Genomic DNA, 17,122 nt, shown 5'->3' on the forward strand with positions numbered 1-17,122 from the left:
TGATACGCGAGAATAAAAACGTCATTTATCTGTGCACTACGTCATCAGTTTCAGAGAGGGGTGATATGGATTCAGAAAACCACAGTGTGGTGATCCGGAACATAGGATCACACCGTCACATGATTGCATAAATTCAACAGTAAAACTGAGTGACAAACAGTTGGGTATATAATAAGTAAAATTATCAGACTGTTTTCAGCCCTAACGGGCCTCAAACAGTCTGATAATTTTACATATAGAACAGTATTCGGCATATATCCATTACATAATGAAATTAAAATTTTGTTCATTTGTATTAGTTTCTTTATCTGTCCAAGAAATTCTAATTATGTTAATTTTTTAGCTCTACTGGTCAGAGACCAGAAGAGCTTATGCGATAGTAAGGTGTCCGGCGTCTGTCTGTCCGTCTGTCTGTAAACAATTTTTCAAAATGCTACTCCTCCTACAGTTTTGGTCTGATTTCAATATAACTTGGCACACAGGTAGACTACACTAAGATACATAATATAGTGCATCGGTTTTTGATTTGGATGAGCGGTATTGCCATGGTTACTAAAAATAGAAATTTCTGTGAAATTCCTTTAAAACCCTACTCCTCATACAGTTTTGATCTGATTTCAATATAACTTGGCACACAAGTGGACTACACTAAGATACATAATATAGTGCATCAGTTTTTGATTTGGATGAGCGGTGTTGCCATGGTTACTAAAAATAGAAATTTCTGTGAAATTCCTTTAAAACCCTACTCCTCCTACAGTTTTGGTCTGATTTCAGTATGATTTGGCATACAAGTAGACTCTATTAAGATTCATAATTTAGTGCATCGGTTTTTGATTTCAATGAACGATGTTGCCATGGTTACTAAAAATAGAAATTTCTGTGAAATTCCTTTAAAATGCTACTTCTCCTACAGTTTTGGTCTGGTTTCAATATAACTTGGCACACGAGTAGACTACACTAAGATACATAATTTAGTGCATGGGTTTTTGACTTCTATGAACGATGTTGACATGGTTACTAAAAATAGAAATGTCTGTGAAATTCCTTCAAAATGAAATTCCTCCTACAGTTTTGGTCTGGTTTCAATATAACTTGGCACACAAATAGACTACACTATGATACATAATTCAGAGCATCAGTTTTTTTATTTCGATGAACGATGTTGCCATGGTTACCAAAAATAGAAATTTCTGTGAATTTTAAAATGCTACTCCTCCTACTCCTCCTACAGTTTTTATTTGATTTCAATTTAACTTGGCACACAAGTAGACTATATTAAGATACATAATTCTATTTATTGCTGCATGTTGCAAAGTTTCGAATCCAAGTGCTACTTTTTCTTTGTTACATGTATATGTACAGACCAGTAGAGCTACAGTCTCATCAGAGACTTCTGGTTTTTTTATCTTTTGAAAACTTTTGAAAATAAAAAATTCATTTTCCTCATAACAATGTATTGGTGTAGGATTTGTACAAGGTACTTGTAGTTTGGGGTCTAATATATTCAGCAAAGAATTTTGATGGTTTGTTGATCAAATGTCAAGAATATTAATGATCCTGTGTGGCTTTTCAGTCTTTTATTTGCTTCTTGGGAGGAATACCTTTTCTAAATTTGGGATCATTTACTTAGCTACGTTAAGGAAGGCCTGAGTTCACATTTGTAAGACACTGTGTAGAAAGTATCATTGTGACGTCATTGAAAATTTAACAAGTAACAAAAATAAATTAAGCCACATGATGATGCGTAAGTAAAAGATTGTATGCATTTTTTAAAAAAAATTTTATCAGGGAATGCAAAATATCACCATTTGTTAACAAAACTTCCGAATTTTTAGAAATAAATCGTGTGTCATATATGATGTCATTTGTCTTGACTTGACGCAGTACAAGTGATCCAGAGGAGTGGATCCATTAATTGGTTTAATAATTACAAAAATTCTTAATTTAATACAAATTCATTGGCATTGCTAAATCAAATAATTAAAATTTCTTAAAAACAATTGTGTATATACGGGTGATTAATTTATCAAGACATTTTAGAGCTGCACGGCATCAGAGAATGTAAAGAAAATCGCTAATAAGATAATCTTATTCCCGATAAACCTCATAAGTGCAAAGGCATACACTTGACTGTTTATGCTGAAATACGAAAAATCAATTGCTTTTATCATGTATATTCTTAAAAAGTGCTGGGAGTGGATTCTGCTCTGAAGAAAATTATTTAAATTAATTATGATGCAGAGGGGAAGTGGAAAATTTTTGCTATTACACGCATTCTTGGCAAAATCACGAGTACTTCCCAAACAACACATACTAGCTCCCAGCACTTTTCAGGTAAGAGATGTAAACCTCTTTTAATGTTTATCAATTTTTTATGCCCAAAAATAACTGGATGCCCTTGCACTAGTACCATTTTCTACATTCAGCCTAATTATCCTTTTTTTATATCTGTCATGTGACACACAGCTGATACATGCCATGTAACTGGTACAAACTACAACACAAACCTATTCATTATAGGCAACTGTATTACTTTTCTTACGATTTTGTAGTTACTTATTTAAGAATGATTAAACATAGGCTTACATATTGAGAAGGTATTGAGAAAATATTTCCTATTACTGTCCTTTACACAGCTGAGTTAATATCATTTGGTCAAAGTCAAGCAAAAATGTCAGCACATGTACATGTGAAGAGAGAATCTTCAGTTTCTATTTGGTTATATTTTATGTCAAGATAAACTACAAACTTAACAATGAATTACATGAAATATACAAGTCACAATTTTTTGTAATGGATCAAGAGAATAAGAAAACATGATTAAAAAAAAGAATCCACCTTTTTCAGATGGACGCTGAAGTGCTTGTGGGCAAAGATTTGTTGGTTGAGGCAAAAGATGAAGAAAATCTGGATAAAGCTATGGCAATTGTAAGTATGGTTTAATCAAGAGCATGATTTAATATGAAAATTGATGCATAAATTTCAAAAAAGCTCTAGTGAGCTTTTCTGATAAAAATTTGTCTGTTTTCTGTCAACATTGTGATCATCATAAACTTTGCACACTTCACTTTTTTCCAAAACTACTAAGTGAATTTCAATCAAACTTGAAAAAAAAAACACACATTGGTGGAAGGGGATTAAAGTTAATTCAAATGAAGAACCTCTTTAAGATGGAGATAAATAATCTAGAAATGGCAAACTAGGTAGGGTGGAATCATTATAAAATCTTATTCTCAAGAACTGCTGGGTCAGAAAAGACAAAACTTGCCATACAAATTTTGTTCAAATGGCCCAAGGGAGTAGTGCGGGGCTACAAAAAGGAATGAAAGTTTTACATGGAAATATATTTTTAAAAAATCTTTAAAATTTTTTTTCTCAAGAACAGCAGGGCTGCTGCATGGGTAAAGTGATCCCTAAATGTCACTCTGCTCTTCAGGCAACAATTACATGGCACAGGAGGCTATTAGTTCATGTACACACTGTATTTCACAGGAAGTCTGTCTATGACAATCCTTGAAGCACAGTTGTGCTTTGATTTTTAATGAAACAAAAAATTTATTTTATAATATTGAAATTTATCTATTCAATACCGGTATTTACTTATTTATTTTCTTTATCAGAACAACAAGGTCACTGTCGAATTAAAATGTATATAATCATGTAATTGTGGTGTATATTCTAATTTCTAGGTCCCCCCCCCTCCCAAATCATGGTCATCAAGCTATTTTAGGGCCACAATAAATAAAAACAATGTTAAATTTTCTAAAGGTCAGCAGTTCTTCTCAGAATACATGTATGTAGACTTTCTGCACAACAACAAAGCTCTGATTTATATATACATGTACATTTACATGATATCAATTACAATGTGCAGATGAAAATCTTTGAAACATGTGTTTTAATATGAGGGATCACCTAGTCACATTTAGATTTCAGGAAGGGTACAGTGAAAGGTGAGCATAGTGGCCCCTGGGACCTTTAAATTCCTTTAGGATTCAGGCTTAGATAGTCCAGATACTGTTTGCTGCATCTTCTGGAGATAATGAAGTTACATAAATTTTATGAACTCTGTTCTCATTTAATCTTTAACTTTTGTTTGAGTATATTACATGTATATAGTGATCAAGGTGATGCTTGTTTGTTTTCAGATAAATAAAGAATTGGAGAAACTGAGGTATTTATTATCTTATTATTAGGGTCTTATACAGCAAGTATTTTTTCAGTTATATTTCAATGTAAATCCATGAATACATGAGTGCATGTCTAGTAAATGCTTGATTTATGTTTTCTATACTTTCAACAGACTTACTACCAGTACAGTAGAAGTATCATGTCTAGTAAATGCTTGATTTATGTTTTCTATACTTTCAATAGACTTACTACCAGTACAGTAGAAGTATCATGTCTAGTAAATGCTTGATTTATGTTTTCTATACTTTCAATAGACTTACTACCAGTACAGTAGAAGTATCATGTCTAGTAAATGCTTGATTTTTGTTTTCTATACTTTCAACAGACTTACTACCAGTACAGTAGAAGTATCATGTCTAGTAAATGCTTGATTTATGTTTTCTATACTTTCAACAGACTTACTACCAGTACAGTAGAAGTATCATGTCTAGTAAATGCTTGATTTATGTTTTCTATACTTTCAATAGACTTACTACCAGTACAGTAGAAGTATCATGTCTAGTAAATGCTTGATTTATGTTTTCTATACTTTCAATAGACTTACTACCAGTACAGTAGAAGTATCATGTCTAGTAAATGCTTGATTTATGTTTTCTATACTTTCAATAGACTTACTACCAGTACAGTAGAAGTATCATGTCTAGTAAATGCTTGATTTATGTTTTCTATACTTTCAATAGACTTACTACCAGTACAGTAGAAGTATCATGTCTAGTAAATGCTTGATTTATGTTTTCTATACTTTCAATAGACTTACTACCAGTACAATAGAAGTATCAGAAGAAGAAGCAGGATCTGTGATAGGGAAGGGAGGGGAAAACATTAAACAAATTCAACAGAAATTAAAGGAGGTGAGGAATGGTGGCGGATCTAGAATTTTGTTGGTGGAGGCAGCTTGATAACCGAAAAATTTAAAAAATGAGACTGAATTTAAAATAATTTTACTAAGTTGCTAGCAAAATCTGCTTGTGCAATATGTCTACCAGGTACCATTTTATGTAAAGTTTCATCAACAAAATCCATTGAAGAAGAGCAAGTACATGTTTTATATGACTTGGAGAATTTTCTGAACCATTATATTCCATCGGATGAACAACAAATGTAATTAATATGTGTGTGTGTAGGGGGGGGGGGGGGGGGGCTTAGTCAGACAGGATTTGTCATACTGTGCCATCTTGACCAGTGATCCTAGTATACCTCAGAATGTGCATGATTTGTTACCAAAAAAATAAGTCAAGTTACATTACATTCTCAAGATAATTGGACATTTGTTTGGCAGTAGTGATCCCTCATCAGCAAAGTATTTTTAAATTTTGGGCATCCAACCAAAAACAGTTTACAACATCCAATGAAAAACAGCATCCAATGAAAAACAATCTCATCCATCACTCAGCAGCAAAGTATTTTAAATTTTGAGCATCCAGTCAAAAACAGTTTACAGCATCCAATGAAAAACAATCTCAACCATCACTCAGCAGCAAAGTACATGTATTTCAAAATTTTTGAGCATCCAATCAGAAACAGTTTACAGCATCCAATGAAAAACAGTTACATCAAAGCAATCCTGATATTGTCAGTGATAACTTTAAAGTCCAGCTACATGTACCTATAGTACACTTCTCTTAACAACAGTCAGAGAAAAAAATGATATTCATTTTTACTTATTTGATTTAAAAAAAAGATATTATTGCATGTATTTGTAGATGGGGGCAGAAGTTAACATCAGTTTACCAAAAGGTATCACTCCAAAGTGTTTTATCATAGAATCCAGAAACAAACAGGATGTGGACGCAGCTGTTGCTATGGTAATGTACATGTGTATGATCGAAAAATACATGTGAATAAAGTATCGGGCCATATATTTCAACTGTCAACAATTTTACTTACTGCAAAAACTTCTCAAAGTGGGTTAAAGATTTGTTATTAAATATTGTCCAATATTTCAGATTAAAGAAAGATTGGAAAATACAAGGTAGGTAAACAATCGTAGTTAATTTCTCTTAAGTTAAAGTGATTAGCTAAAGAATTGGTCAATTTTGAAGTAAACCTGTAAATATTACATGTGCGTTAATGTTTGAATTTGTAGGAGTGTCCAAAAGAGAACTTTGGAAATATTGCAGAAAGAAGCACAGTATTTGATTGGTCCCAGGGGTGAACAAATAGCCAGTATTAGGGAACAGTTTGCAGAGGTAGAGTGTGACTGTTTTTGTATGGAAACTGATACAGTGATTTTCTGGTTATAGCAAAGTTCTGAAGAATTTCTGACAATGTTCATAGCAATTCCTTTACCAAAAAAAAAAAACCCTGTTATAATGGAATCTAACTTCACATATTCATACATCTATATGTATAGTGAACCTACATGTACTATTTTTTCTTTAGGTACATGTCGATAAATATAACAATTACTTTTAGTTATGATGAATCATAAAAAAAAGAATATACATTGTACATAATTCATATGATTTTGAACCTGTTGGATTCTTTTGTTTTTTGTACATGATGGGGAAAATCGGAATTTTTTGTAGATCCATCTGTCTGTCTGTCTCTGTGTGTCTATGTGTGTGTCTGTCTGTCAATTTTTCATCTCAGTTTTCTCAACAACTACTCAAGGCAGATGCTTGAAATTTTAGCATACTTTTTGTCTAGGCATATGGTGAGATTCATTTTTGTACAAATCCGATGTCAACTTCCTGATAATCCATGCGTCTGCCCATACCAAACTGCTCATCGCAGATGCTTAAAATTTTAGCACACTCTTTCTTTAAGCATGCCATATGGTGGGATTCATTTCTGTAGGAATCTGATGACAACTTCCTGTTTATCCATCCTTCCTTATGTCCTCACTAAATTTCGGCCATATTTTTCTCAGCAACTACTCATCACAGATGCTTAAAATTTTAGCATACTCTTTGTTTTGGCATGCCATATTGTGGGATTAATTTTTGTACGAATCCAATGTCAACTTCCTGTTAATCCATGCATCTGTGAATACCAAATTTCCGTCGCAGTTTTCTCAGCAACTACTCATGGCAGATGCTTGAAATTTTAACGCAATCTTTCTCTTTGCATGGTGGGATTCATATTCGTACCAAATTTCTGTTGCAACTGAATTTGTGTATATTCATCTGAGAGTGTATATTCACATCAGGGCGGGGGTATTACTAGTGAGCATGGGCTCATACACTTCTTGTTTATTCTAAGCTTTACTTTATCAAGTATAGGTTTCCCTCTCCTGTGACCGCCTGCTGTGATTCCCTCCCTGACTGAGTCAATTTTCTAGTTTATCTTATTTTCCAGAGAGGAATAAGTATAAATATCCCAAAGAAGACAACAGGAGAAAAAACAAAGATCCAGATCATAGGAAATAGTGCAGAGGACATCGATGAAGTGGTTTCCACGGTAATGGCACTCTTTATTTAAACCTTACAGTTTAATTTAGAATTTCAACAGTCCCTAGCACGTTGCTTACATTCCAGGAAACAATCATTAGTCTCAAAAATAATTAAATTCAAATATGCTATATGTAAACAATTTACAGACACAGTTATCTCCTGAGGAAAAAAATTCTGAGGATTGCATTCTCTTTGGACTGTCTCTCTGTGCTTCTATCCAATTTAATTACATCATTTCAGACATACATGTACACATACATGTTACTATGTGCATGTGCAACAAACTAAGAATAATTTAGGAAGCATTAGACAACTTGATAATAAGATTTTCAGTTTTGAGTTTCTTTTTTAACCCCTCCCCTCCCCAATCCCTGTAATAAAAAAAAAAGTAAAATTGTCATGATTTCAATTAGGGAAATTATTTAAATAGTTAAAAATGTACATAAAGCTAATACTCTTTTGCTTTATTTGCACAAAGAAAGACAATGAGCAGTGAAAAACTTTGTAAATTAAAGGGTTCTTATTTGATCCAATTTATTTGTTATAATCAATGTATATATAATTTTTTTTAACTTCCAAACCTTAAACAGATTTTATATTAATTCTTATTTCAGCTGGAAGAAAAATTAAAGAACATGAAAACAAGGTAATCAATGAGCTTATTGTCTGTTATTGCAGTGAGATTGTTTGTTCAAAGTGTCAACCAATTATGACATAAAACATCCTTTGGTTCAGGGTACTGTATAGAGGTTTTAAATTGCCTATTCGATTTTTTTCTTAGTTTTTTTTTTTTAATTATTTCTGAATTTTGGATATTTGAATTTGTGCAAATGTGTAAATGTACATTCTTAAAGGGTATATAATGACCATTTTACATGTGAATTATTCATTGTTTCTTAAATTCAATGCTTCATTGATAGTGCAAATTAATATAAAAAGCAAAAAGTTCTCTTTTTTGAGTTATTTCCTCACTATACAGTATTCTGATTAACCTGTTTGAAGTCCATAATTTTAATGGTTGATTAATGATATGAGATTCATGAAATACTTTAATGAATTTACTAGCACAGATATAAAATGTATTGCATGAACACTACAATTACATATTTTAAACTTTTTTTTGCTGTTCAGTTTTCATTTGATAGAAATTTGTCAGTTCACATGAGGAATTTAAAGACAGCAAAACTGGCTCTTGGAATCTATTGGCACACAAATGAAAATTATTTTTTTTGTTTCTTTATTTGTAGAACAAAACAGAAAGGTATATTGTCCGTATCCTGGGAAGACCGAGGCCGACTGATAGGCCGAGGTGGTGAGAATATCAAGAAGATGCAGGATATATTAAATCAGGTGTAGTTTTTGACAATAAGAAGTCAGTAAGCAATACAGTCAATAGATTTTGATAGAAAGAGCATACATAATTTTATAAATGCTTAACTATTTGTGATTGCTAATCTATGAATTCATGTTAGACCAAGCAGTGGCGGATCCAGGAATCTTGAAAGGGGGGGGGGGGGGGGAAGGGGCGGCGACCAGTTTGGGATCAGGGAAGGGGCCCACAGCCACACCTAAAAAAATTGATTTATTAAATCTTATGTATATTTTGGACACAAAAGGGGAACCCCCCTCTCTAAATCCACCAGTGCCAAGTATTGAAATCATGTTGAAGTAGTGTAAGGCATTGAAAATTTTGTATGGAGGCATAATTTTGCAATCAGTGAAACCTTAAGCTTCACTTAAAACACCCTTTAAATCATTTTTGTTAACCAACAGTAGTATTATACTGATCTGACTTAATTAAACTCTTTATATACTGGCCTTAAGTCTAATTTTAGTCAGCTAATATTAAAAAGATAAATCACAGGTGTTATTTTATCAAAATATCATCATACTAACTAAAAGAAAATGGTCTTTCCAGAAAGGTATAAAAATAGTAATACCTCCGCAAACATCAGAAGAAGAATCGTATGAAGTGGAAGTGTATGGAGAGAATGAAGAGAGCATCCAGGAGGGCATTGCCATGGTAACATCACCTTGACCTTTGATATAAATATTTGCTCCAATTAATAAATCTCATTTACATACAGACACTGATATAAATATAAAAATAGTGTACTTTATGGAGTTGAAATAACGCTGAATAATTTTTATTATCCCTGGTAATGAATTCCAGTTTAAAGAAGGAAAATATTGCTCTGTTTTATATTGCTAAGTTTTAATACTTCTGGACATTAGTTTTAGGGCAGTAGCATGTTTTGTATATTTACTGTACAGTTGAATTTTGGTATCTTGAACACTGATATCTCTAATATCATGGATATGTCAAAGTGATTTGGAAATCCAAATCACTTATTCTTTATTTTACCCTCGATATCTCAAATCCTCGGATATCTTGAGGGTTTTTTTCTTGGTCCCACTGAGATCTAGAGAACAAGGTTGACTGTATAAACTTACAAGTATAAACTTACAAGTTTTCTAATTTAACAATGCAGACAAATTCTTGTTTCAGTTGGAGGAGAAGATAAGAGAAATGAAGACCAGAAGCCAGTAAGTAATGAGGTCTAGGGTGATTATTCTGTGACAAATTTCCCATTTGTTTCTCTTTTTTAACAGTTGTTTAGAACAAACAAAATTATTAAAGATTTTTTTAGCACAAATGACCTATTATGTGTTATGAATTGTACTCACTTGATGGCAATTGTACTGTATTATATGTACTTATGCATATGTTTGTAAATACTGTCTATGAGATGTAGATGTCTCTTGTCTGTAATAAACTGAACTGAAATTACTTTTGGATTAACCCTTGCAGTTAACTTTTTAACAGTCTATGACTATGTTGTTGTACTTTTATTTCAATATCTTCATTTTTATATGACTTTAATATCAATACACTGTACTACCATAGTTCCTAAAGTTACAAGCGTATATTCACTCTCTTATTATGCCACTGTTAGCTGAATAATTTAACAATAATTTAAGGTTGCTAAGAATGATAGAGTTATCTCTCTTTGCCCTGTTAAAACAGTGAAGCTTAATAGTAAAGTACATGTAAGTGAAAAAATGAAAGTTCGGATAGATTTTTAAAAATGGAATTGGATTGGGTTTTTTTGTCTTGATCATTGTTTACAGGTATGAATGCACTGTGAATGTTGTTATTTAATGTAAATTGTTTAATTATGAATTCTTAATAAATTTGATTGTTAAATGTTTATAATCTTGTGCCTTTTTGAGAAAATTCGGTGTGTGGTAGGCATTAGAAAGTATTTATTCATGAACCACAATAATTTATTTCTAGGTACACTGCTAGCCTTACATCCTTGTAACAGTTAATTTCCATATAGGCCTAGTATATAAATGTTTGTTTGTTTTTGAAGCTGATAAAATTTAGGGTAGATATGTTTTATACTTCACATATGTAATCCTTGTGACAAGATCTTCCTTTGGATACCAACCACTTTGACCCTTTGACCTTGACCTAGGAGTTTGACCTACTTTTGAAAATTTTAGCCTTGGCCATAACTTTTGAATGTTTGATGCTAGGGCTTTCATACTTCACATATGTAGTCCTTGTGAATGTTTTTCTCTGGACTTATTTTAACAAAACATGTAGTAAGTAACACTGATGAAAAAAGAAATAGTGCCTTTAAAGCATTTCTGTGACTTAAATGTATAGTAGAAATCTTTTTTACATTGGACAAAAGCTGAAGTTCAGATCTTCACTGAAAAAGCATTAAAAAAAAAGGATCAACGTTATAAGTTAGAGTCAGTTTGGAAAGCAGAAACAAACATTTTTTTTCTAGGCCTTAGGTTATTCAAAAGTTTGTACTGAAAGTAAAGCACAAAGAGAAGCTATCATTTATTTGTATACCTTTGATGTAGAGTTATCACTTGGTAGTCTTACTATCCATCGTCATCTGAAAAAGTTGAGAACAGATTTCAATAAAATTTTAGAAAAAGGTTTTACCTGAAATGAAATCTTAAAAAAATGAGGAATCATTGATTAGGATTTTATAACTATAATTCATAACTGAATCCCTCTGAAGATTCTGAAGCAATCACCAAATGTTTGCTATTTATCTCTTAATCTCATAAAATTATCAACTGTTTCTAATGAAATTTGGTGTCAGGTGTTTTTTCTTTGGAGGGAGTTGATTATTTTTATTGTCTGATCAATGTCTGAATCCATGAATTATTTTTAAGGATAGTCACGATATGATAAGACAAGGGAGATTACTCCAGATTGTCTAATTTGGTTTCAGAGGTTTATAGGGTTATAGGGACCTTATAGGGTTATAGGGACCTTTCTGAGCACTGTTGTTTCCTCAGATTGATTTTGTGAAGTATTATCCATTATATAAATACTTCTTTATTTCCTACCCAAAGTATAGTGACACATCATAACTTAATTAGAATGTAAGAAGGTTATACACATTTGTTGATTTTTTTTTTTAAATAATATTAATGTTAGCAGACATGGGATTAGTCCTTTAATCACTGGACAATTATCATTTTCATATGAGAAATGAAAAAAAAAGAAGCAAAGTGAGGAAATAGCAATGGATTTTGATTCTTTTTCTTGATTTGTAGACCACAAGAAAGCAAGACTCTGTCATTTTCCTGGGAAGATAGAGGCAAACTGCTTGGCAAAGGTGGTGAAAAATTCACAAGGATACAGAAAACACTGAATCAGGTAAGTTTCTAGACAAAACTAAAAGGTGGGAGAGTTTATTAGTGATACAGGGCTCTAAGAGTTCAATGATAAATTATTGAGTATTGAGAAAATACTGGGTAATTGTAATTTTTTAGTTTATGATTTAGAAAAATAATTAAATTCCATTGATTGTAATTTTGAACTATTTAAATTATAACAGTTTGAAGTTTTGAGTTCAGCATTATTATACCCCACTGCCTGGACTATAACTTTGTAATGGAAAATCAATGGAAGTTCATACTTGGTACAAAGATTGTGTACCGGTATGACCTGAAGGTGTGTTCTGATCTTGAACCAAGGTGATTCTGGCAAGTTCAAGGTCACTGGGGGAAAATGAATAATATTCTTGTCCAGTCTACAATTTCTTTATTGAGAAACATTGGAAGTTCATACTTCATACAAAGATTGCTTATAACCTGAAGGTGTGCCATGGCCTTGAAGCAAGGTCATTTGATCAAGTTCAGGTCACTTATTGAAAAATGTTTTAATTCCCATCCTCACCCTATCTAGTAATGAGGAACATTGGAGGCTCATACTTATCACAAATATTGCATATGATCTGAGGGTATGTATTGACTATGACACAAGGTAATTATGTGTCAAGTTTAAGGTCACTAGCAAAAGAGTGATTTATTTGTGTCCTGAACTCTCAAATGGGGCCTAATTGGAAGTAATACTTGGTACAAAGATTGCTAATCACTTAAGGTTGTATCATAATTTAACCTAAGGTTATTTTGGCAAGTTCAAGGTCACTTTCAGAAAAAAATTTATTTTGTGTCCAGTCTATAACTTTCTAATAAATAAATTTGAAAGCTCAAATTTCAAACATATATTATTTATGTCCAATATGAGTGTTATGACCTTGAACCTTTGGAAAATGAAACTTCAAACAAAGATTTTTTGTGAGCTAAAAGTATGTCATAACCTTGACCCAAGGTAATTATGGTCATTGTGGCAAGTTCAAGGTCACTGGCAGAAAAATTTTCAGGTCCATAATTTTCTAATGGAGAAGTATTGGATGTCCATATTTCACTCCAAGATTACTTATGACCAGAGGATATGTCATTTTTTATGATCAAGGTCATTTTGGCAAGTTCAAGGTCTCATTTACAAATTTGCAGATGGACACTTTAAACAAAATGCAGTGGAGGGTATTATTTTATGAGCTTGCTCACAGTACCTCTAGTTATGGATTGGCTATTTTGACATGTTTTACACATCTATAACTTTAATTTTTTTTTTATGTTAGTTGTCTCACTTATATGTAATTATGATTAATTTGACAAGGTTTATGAATATCAAATTTATATAGTCTTGCACTGTGTACTGTACTTTATAAAACAGACAATCTTTCTCTCTTCCAGAAAGGTGTAGATATCCGACTACCTTCAAAACCAAATAAAGACGGATCATTAAACATAGTATTGGTTGGTGATAGCAAAGAACTTATTGAGGAGGCTTATGCCATGGTAATGTCATTATGACCTTGAATACAGGTTGTTCATTATGACATAGGAACTGTGTTCAGTCTCATCGGTCACATGATGTCTGAATTCATAGAAAATAAATACTGCATATTGAAGAATAATCATTTTCAATTTTGATGAAGTTAATTTGAATTTTAAGAAATAATCGTATTGTATATTCTAGTTATGAAAGTACAATTTAAAGAATATGAATTTCTGTGAATTTCTAAACAATCATAATTGATATGCAGCTAAGAGTAATGTTTTTAAGTTTCTCTCAAACAAGTATACCTCATGTCAGAATTTTGAAAATAATTGAGGGTTAACTATTTCTTCAGTGCAAAATAGCACAGTTTTTACTTAAAAAAAAGAAGGAAATGTGATATATTTTTCTACATGTATGTATGTTGTCATGTAAACTTTATGTCATTAAAATAGAGTGTACATGTACATCAGTTTAATGATTCGAGCAGGTCCATGATGTTCAATGCAAATTTCTTGAATGAAATTGTATGTAACACATTTCTTTTTATTTCAGATTCGAGAAGAAATGGGGTATGTTGTATTTTATGTCAGTCTAATAATTTTGATAGCAGGTATTTGACAATGACCAGGATACACATATTGTATTCATATGTAAACACAAAACAACACTGAGGATAATAATATATGTATGTACAAATACTATAGATCAACAAATTTTTACAAATCATATTTTCATGAGATAATTATTTGTTATATATAAAGGTGATATAATTGTCACGGATGTTAGCTGTTGTTATGTATAATCCTTGATAATACAAATATATGCAGGAACAAAATTTTCGCAAGCAGACAATCTCACATTTTTATGGGATAATTAAGTTTTTTACAATATGTATATCATATAGCTTTCCATCAAAAATTGATAAAAAAAAAAAAAAAAAAAAAAAAAATAGAAGCCATTGTTACATGGAATATATCTTATTTTCAATAAAATTAGCCTACATAATTTATAGAGCAAAAAAAAAAAAAAAGAAAGAAAAATAACTGTTTCAAAAAACAAGAGGGAGAAAGAGTAAAAAAAAAAAATGTAAAAATAAAAAAAAAAATAAAATAAAAAATAAAATAAAAAGACTAGCAAGCTTTCCTGATCTCAAGTTTGTCTGTTGTCATGAACTGTTTACATTTCATCTTCTCATGGTCCTCAGGAACTTTTTCAACCAAACTTGCTACAAAGCATCCTAGGGGATTTAATTTTATTCAAATAGAGGGCCACACACTCTTTCAAAGAAATTAATTAAGAAATATGGAAAAGAGGTTTTTATTTTTCATTTAATAATCTTGTCTAGAATTTTTAATGGAACTGTTTTTCCATTGTCACAAAAAGAATTCCCTATGAAATTCTTTCCCAATGGTATTCCTCTTGCAGTATTAGTGGACTTTAATAAAACTGAATTGGTACTTGAGTAGATGGTATCCAGCCTTATTGTCATTATTAGTTTATTGATTAGATTCTGTCTGCCACTCCTTCTAAAGTTATAGTTTGATTGAAGTAAAAATTTGGCACAGGTTTAGAATTCTAACGGGATGTAAAATTTCGATTTAAGATAGTAGATTTAAGACTAAAAAAGATTGTTGCAAGTCCATGTGCAACTTTTCTCTTCCAGGTTTGTAAGTACAAACCCACAGAGGAGCTATGGTCTCGGCAGAGATTTCTGTTGAAAATGGTTTCCCTAAGTGGAGTTGCCATGGTTAAATTTTCATTGAAATTCCCTCAAAATTTTACTCTTCGTATTTGACTATAGTTTTTGGCTGATTTCAGTTAAACATGGCACTGACTCAGAGGTAGATTACTTTGTAAACCAAGGTTCATACAGTAGTTCTGCAGAGAGAAATGCCACTTCTCCTACATTACTGATTTGATTTAATAAAATTTTTTATACAGTTGGGAATACATAATTCTGTACCGGTAAATATAAATCTGTAAAAAATCTTTTGAGTCCAGGTGTAGCTTTTCTCTCCCTCTATTTTAAGTACAAACCACACAAGCTATGGTCTCATCAGAGACTTCTGGTTTAAAGATCGGAGTGTAGTTTGAAAGAGTTATTTGGTTATTTTGTTGTTTACTTCTCTTTCATTTACAGAAAACTAAGGAAGACCCTGTTAATAACTTATGCAGAAAGAGGGAAACTAATTGGCAGTGGGGGAGGAAATCTCAGTAGAATTAGGGAACAGCTAGAAGAGGTTAATATTATTTATAAGTGGTTGGGACTTCCAACTGACCTCAGCATATCCATTGTATTTGAGATACCAAAGTTCAACTGTTATATATATTTATAATAAATATTGTTTTCATTTACATTCCAGAAAGGAGTCTCCCTCAAAATTAATGATGACTACAAAAGTGTGAGGGTTGTTATTGTAGCCCAAAATGAAGAAGACCTGGAGGAAACTATTGAAATGGTAAAATGAGAAGTGGTATAAATGGTAGAAGTGGTAGAAAAGGTAAAATTAGAAGTGGTAGAAATGGTTAAATTGGAAATGGTAGAAATGGTAAAATTAGAAGTGTTAGAAATGGTAAAATTAGAAATGGTTGAAATGGTGATATTAGAAATGAACAGGTAAAATTATTTAAAAGTCTTAGAAATGGTAGAATTAAAAGTGGTACAGGTAGATGGTTAATAATTTATAATGAGGTGTCTGTGTTAAACCAATTACATGTACTGGTATATGTTTAATGAAACTTTCTGTGCTAGAGAAATCTGATTTGGAATATTCTGAAGTTATATTTGGTGGATGGTTAATTTATCTAGAATTTATGAGTACCCCTTATCCATAAATTCACACCTTGCATGAAATATTCTCTATCTATTTGCCTATATCATTCAGAACAAGATGTTTCCAAATGCAATATTGTCAAACTGAGCCTGTGAATTTTAAGCAATCCTTAAAATTTGTCCCAAATGATTACATGGTAATATGTATAAATCAGTAATGTGTATGAAATACATTTTTGTTTGTTAGCTTGAACATATATTTTCTTGGTTGCCTTGGAAGTTTATGAAATATTTGAGGGAAAACACTGGTTCAAGGGGATTTGATTTCATGGTTGAAGAAGAAGCATACCATAGTTTAAAAATTTTAATATTTATGGGGCATATAAATTCATAGGTCTACTATTTCACAAATACAACAAAAATGAACCCCTCACAAAAACTGAAGATTTCATTGAGCTATAGGTTAAATTTGTAAATATCATTCTCTTCAGCGTATATCTAGCTAAGTTAAGACTTCAATTTATGACCTGTTAGCTTAGTCAAAGCTATGTTTGGATCTCAATAAGCAGGTCTCTAGTTTAGTCCCTAATAAAT

General features: G+C 31.8%; 1 protein-coding gene across 1 annotated transcript in view; it reads left to right on the forward strand.

The window, feature by feature from the left end:
• LOC133201554 (vigilin-like) overlaps positions 1-17,122 on the forward strand; it is a 61,852-nt gene that overhangs the window by 16,152 nt on the left and 28,578 nt on the right. The window contains exons 13-28 of the mRNA XM_061337355.1: positions 2,851-2,931; positions 4,152-4,177; positions 4,946-5,045; positions 5,898-5,999; positions 6,141-6,166; positions 6,281-6,383; positions 7,495-7,596; positions 8,204-8,235; positions 8,837-8,939; positions 9,508-9,612; positions 10,099-10,136; positions 12,180-12,282; positions 13,668-13,772; positions 14,308-14,324; positions 15,896-15,995; positions 16,119-16,214. Of these exons, the coding sequence (XP_061193339.1) occupies positions 2,851-2,931; positions 4,152-4,177; positions 4,946-5,045; positions 5,898-5,999; positions 6,141-6,166; positions 6,281-6,383; positions 7,495-7,596; positions 8,204-8,235; positions 8,837-8,939; positions 9,508-9,612; positions 10,099-10,136; positions 12,180-12,282; positions 13,668-13,772; positions 14,308-14,324; positions 15,896-15,995; positions 16,119-16,214 (1,239 nt within the window). The remainder of the gene's footprint in view (positions 1-2,850; positions 2,932-4,151; positions 4,178-4,945; positions 5,046-5,897; positions 6,000-6,140; positions 6,167-6,280; positions 6,384-7,494; positions 7,597-8,203; positions 8,236-8,836; positions 8,940-9,507; positions 9,613-10,098; positions 10,137-12,179; positions 12,283-13,667; positions 13,773-14,307; positions 14,325-15,895; positions 15,996-16,118; positions 16,215-17,122) is intronic.

Source organism: Saccostrea echinata, unplaced genomic scaffold, assembly GCF_033153115.1.
Source record: "Saccostrea echinata isolate AGI-Se365-2 ecotype Australia unplaced genomic scaffold, CSIRO_AGI_Sech_v1 ptg000045l, whole genome shotgun sequence".
Lineage (NCBI taxonomy): Eukaryota > Metazoa > Mollusca > Bivalvia > Ostreida > Ostreidae > Saccostrea > Saccostrea echinata.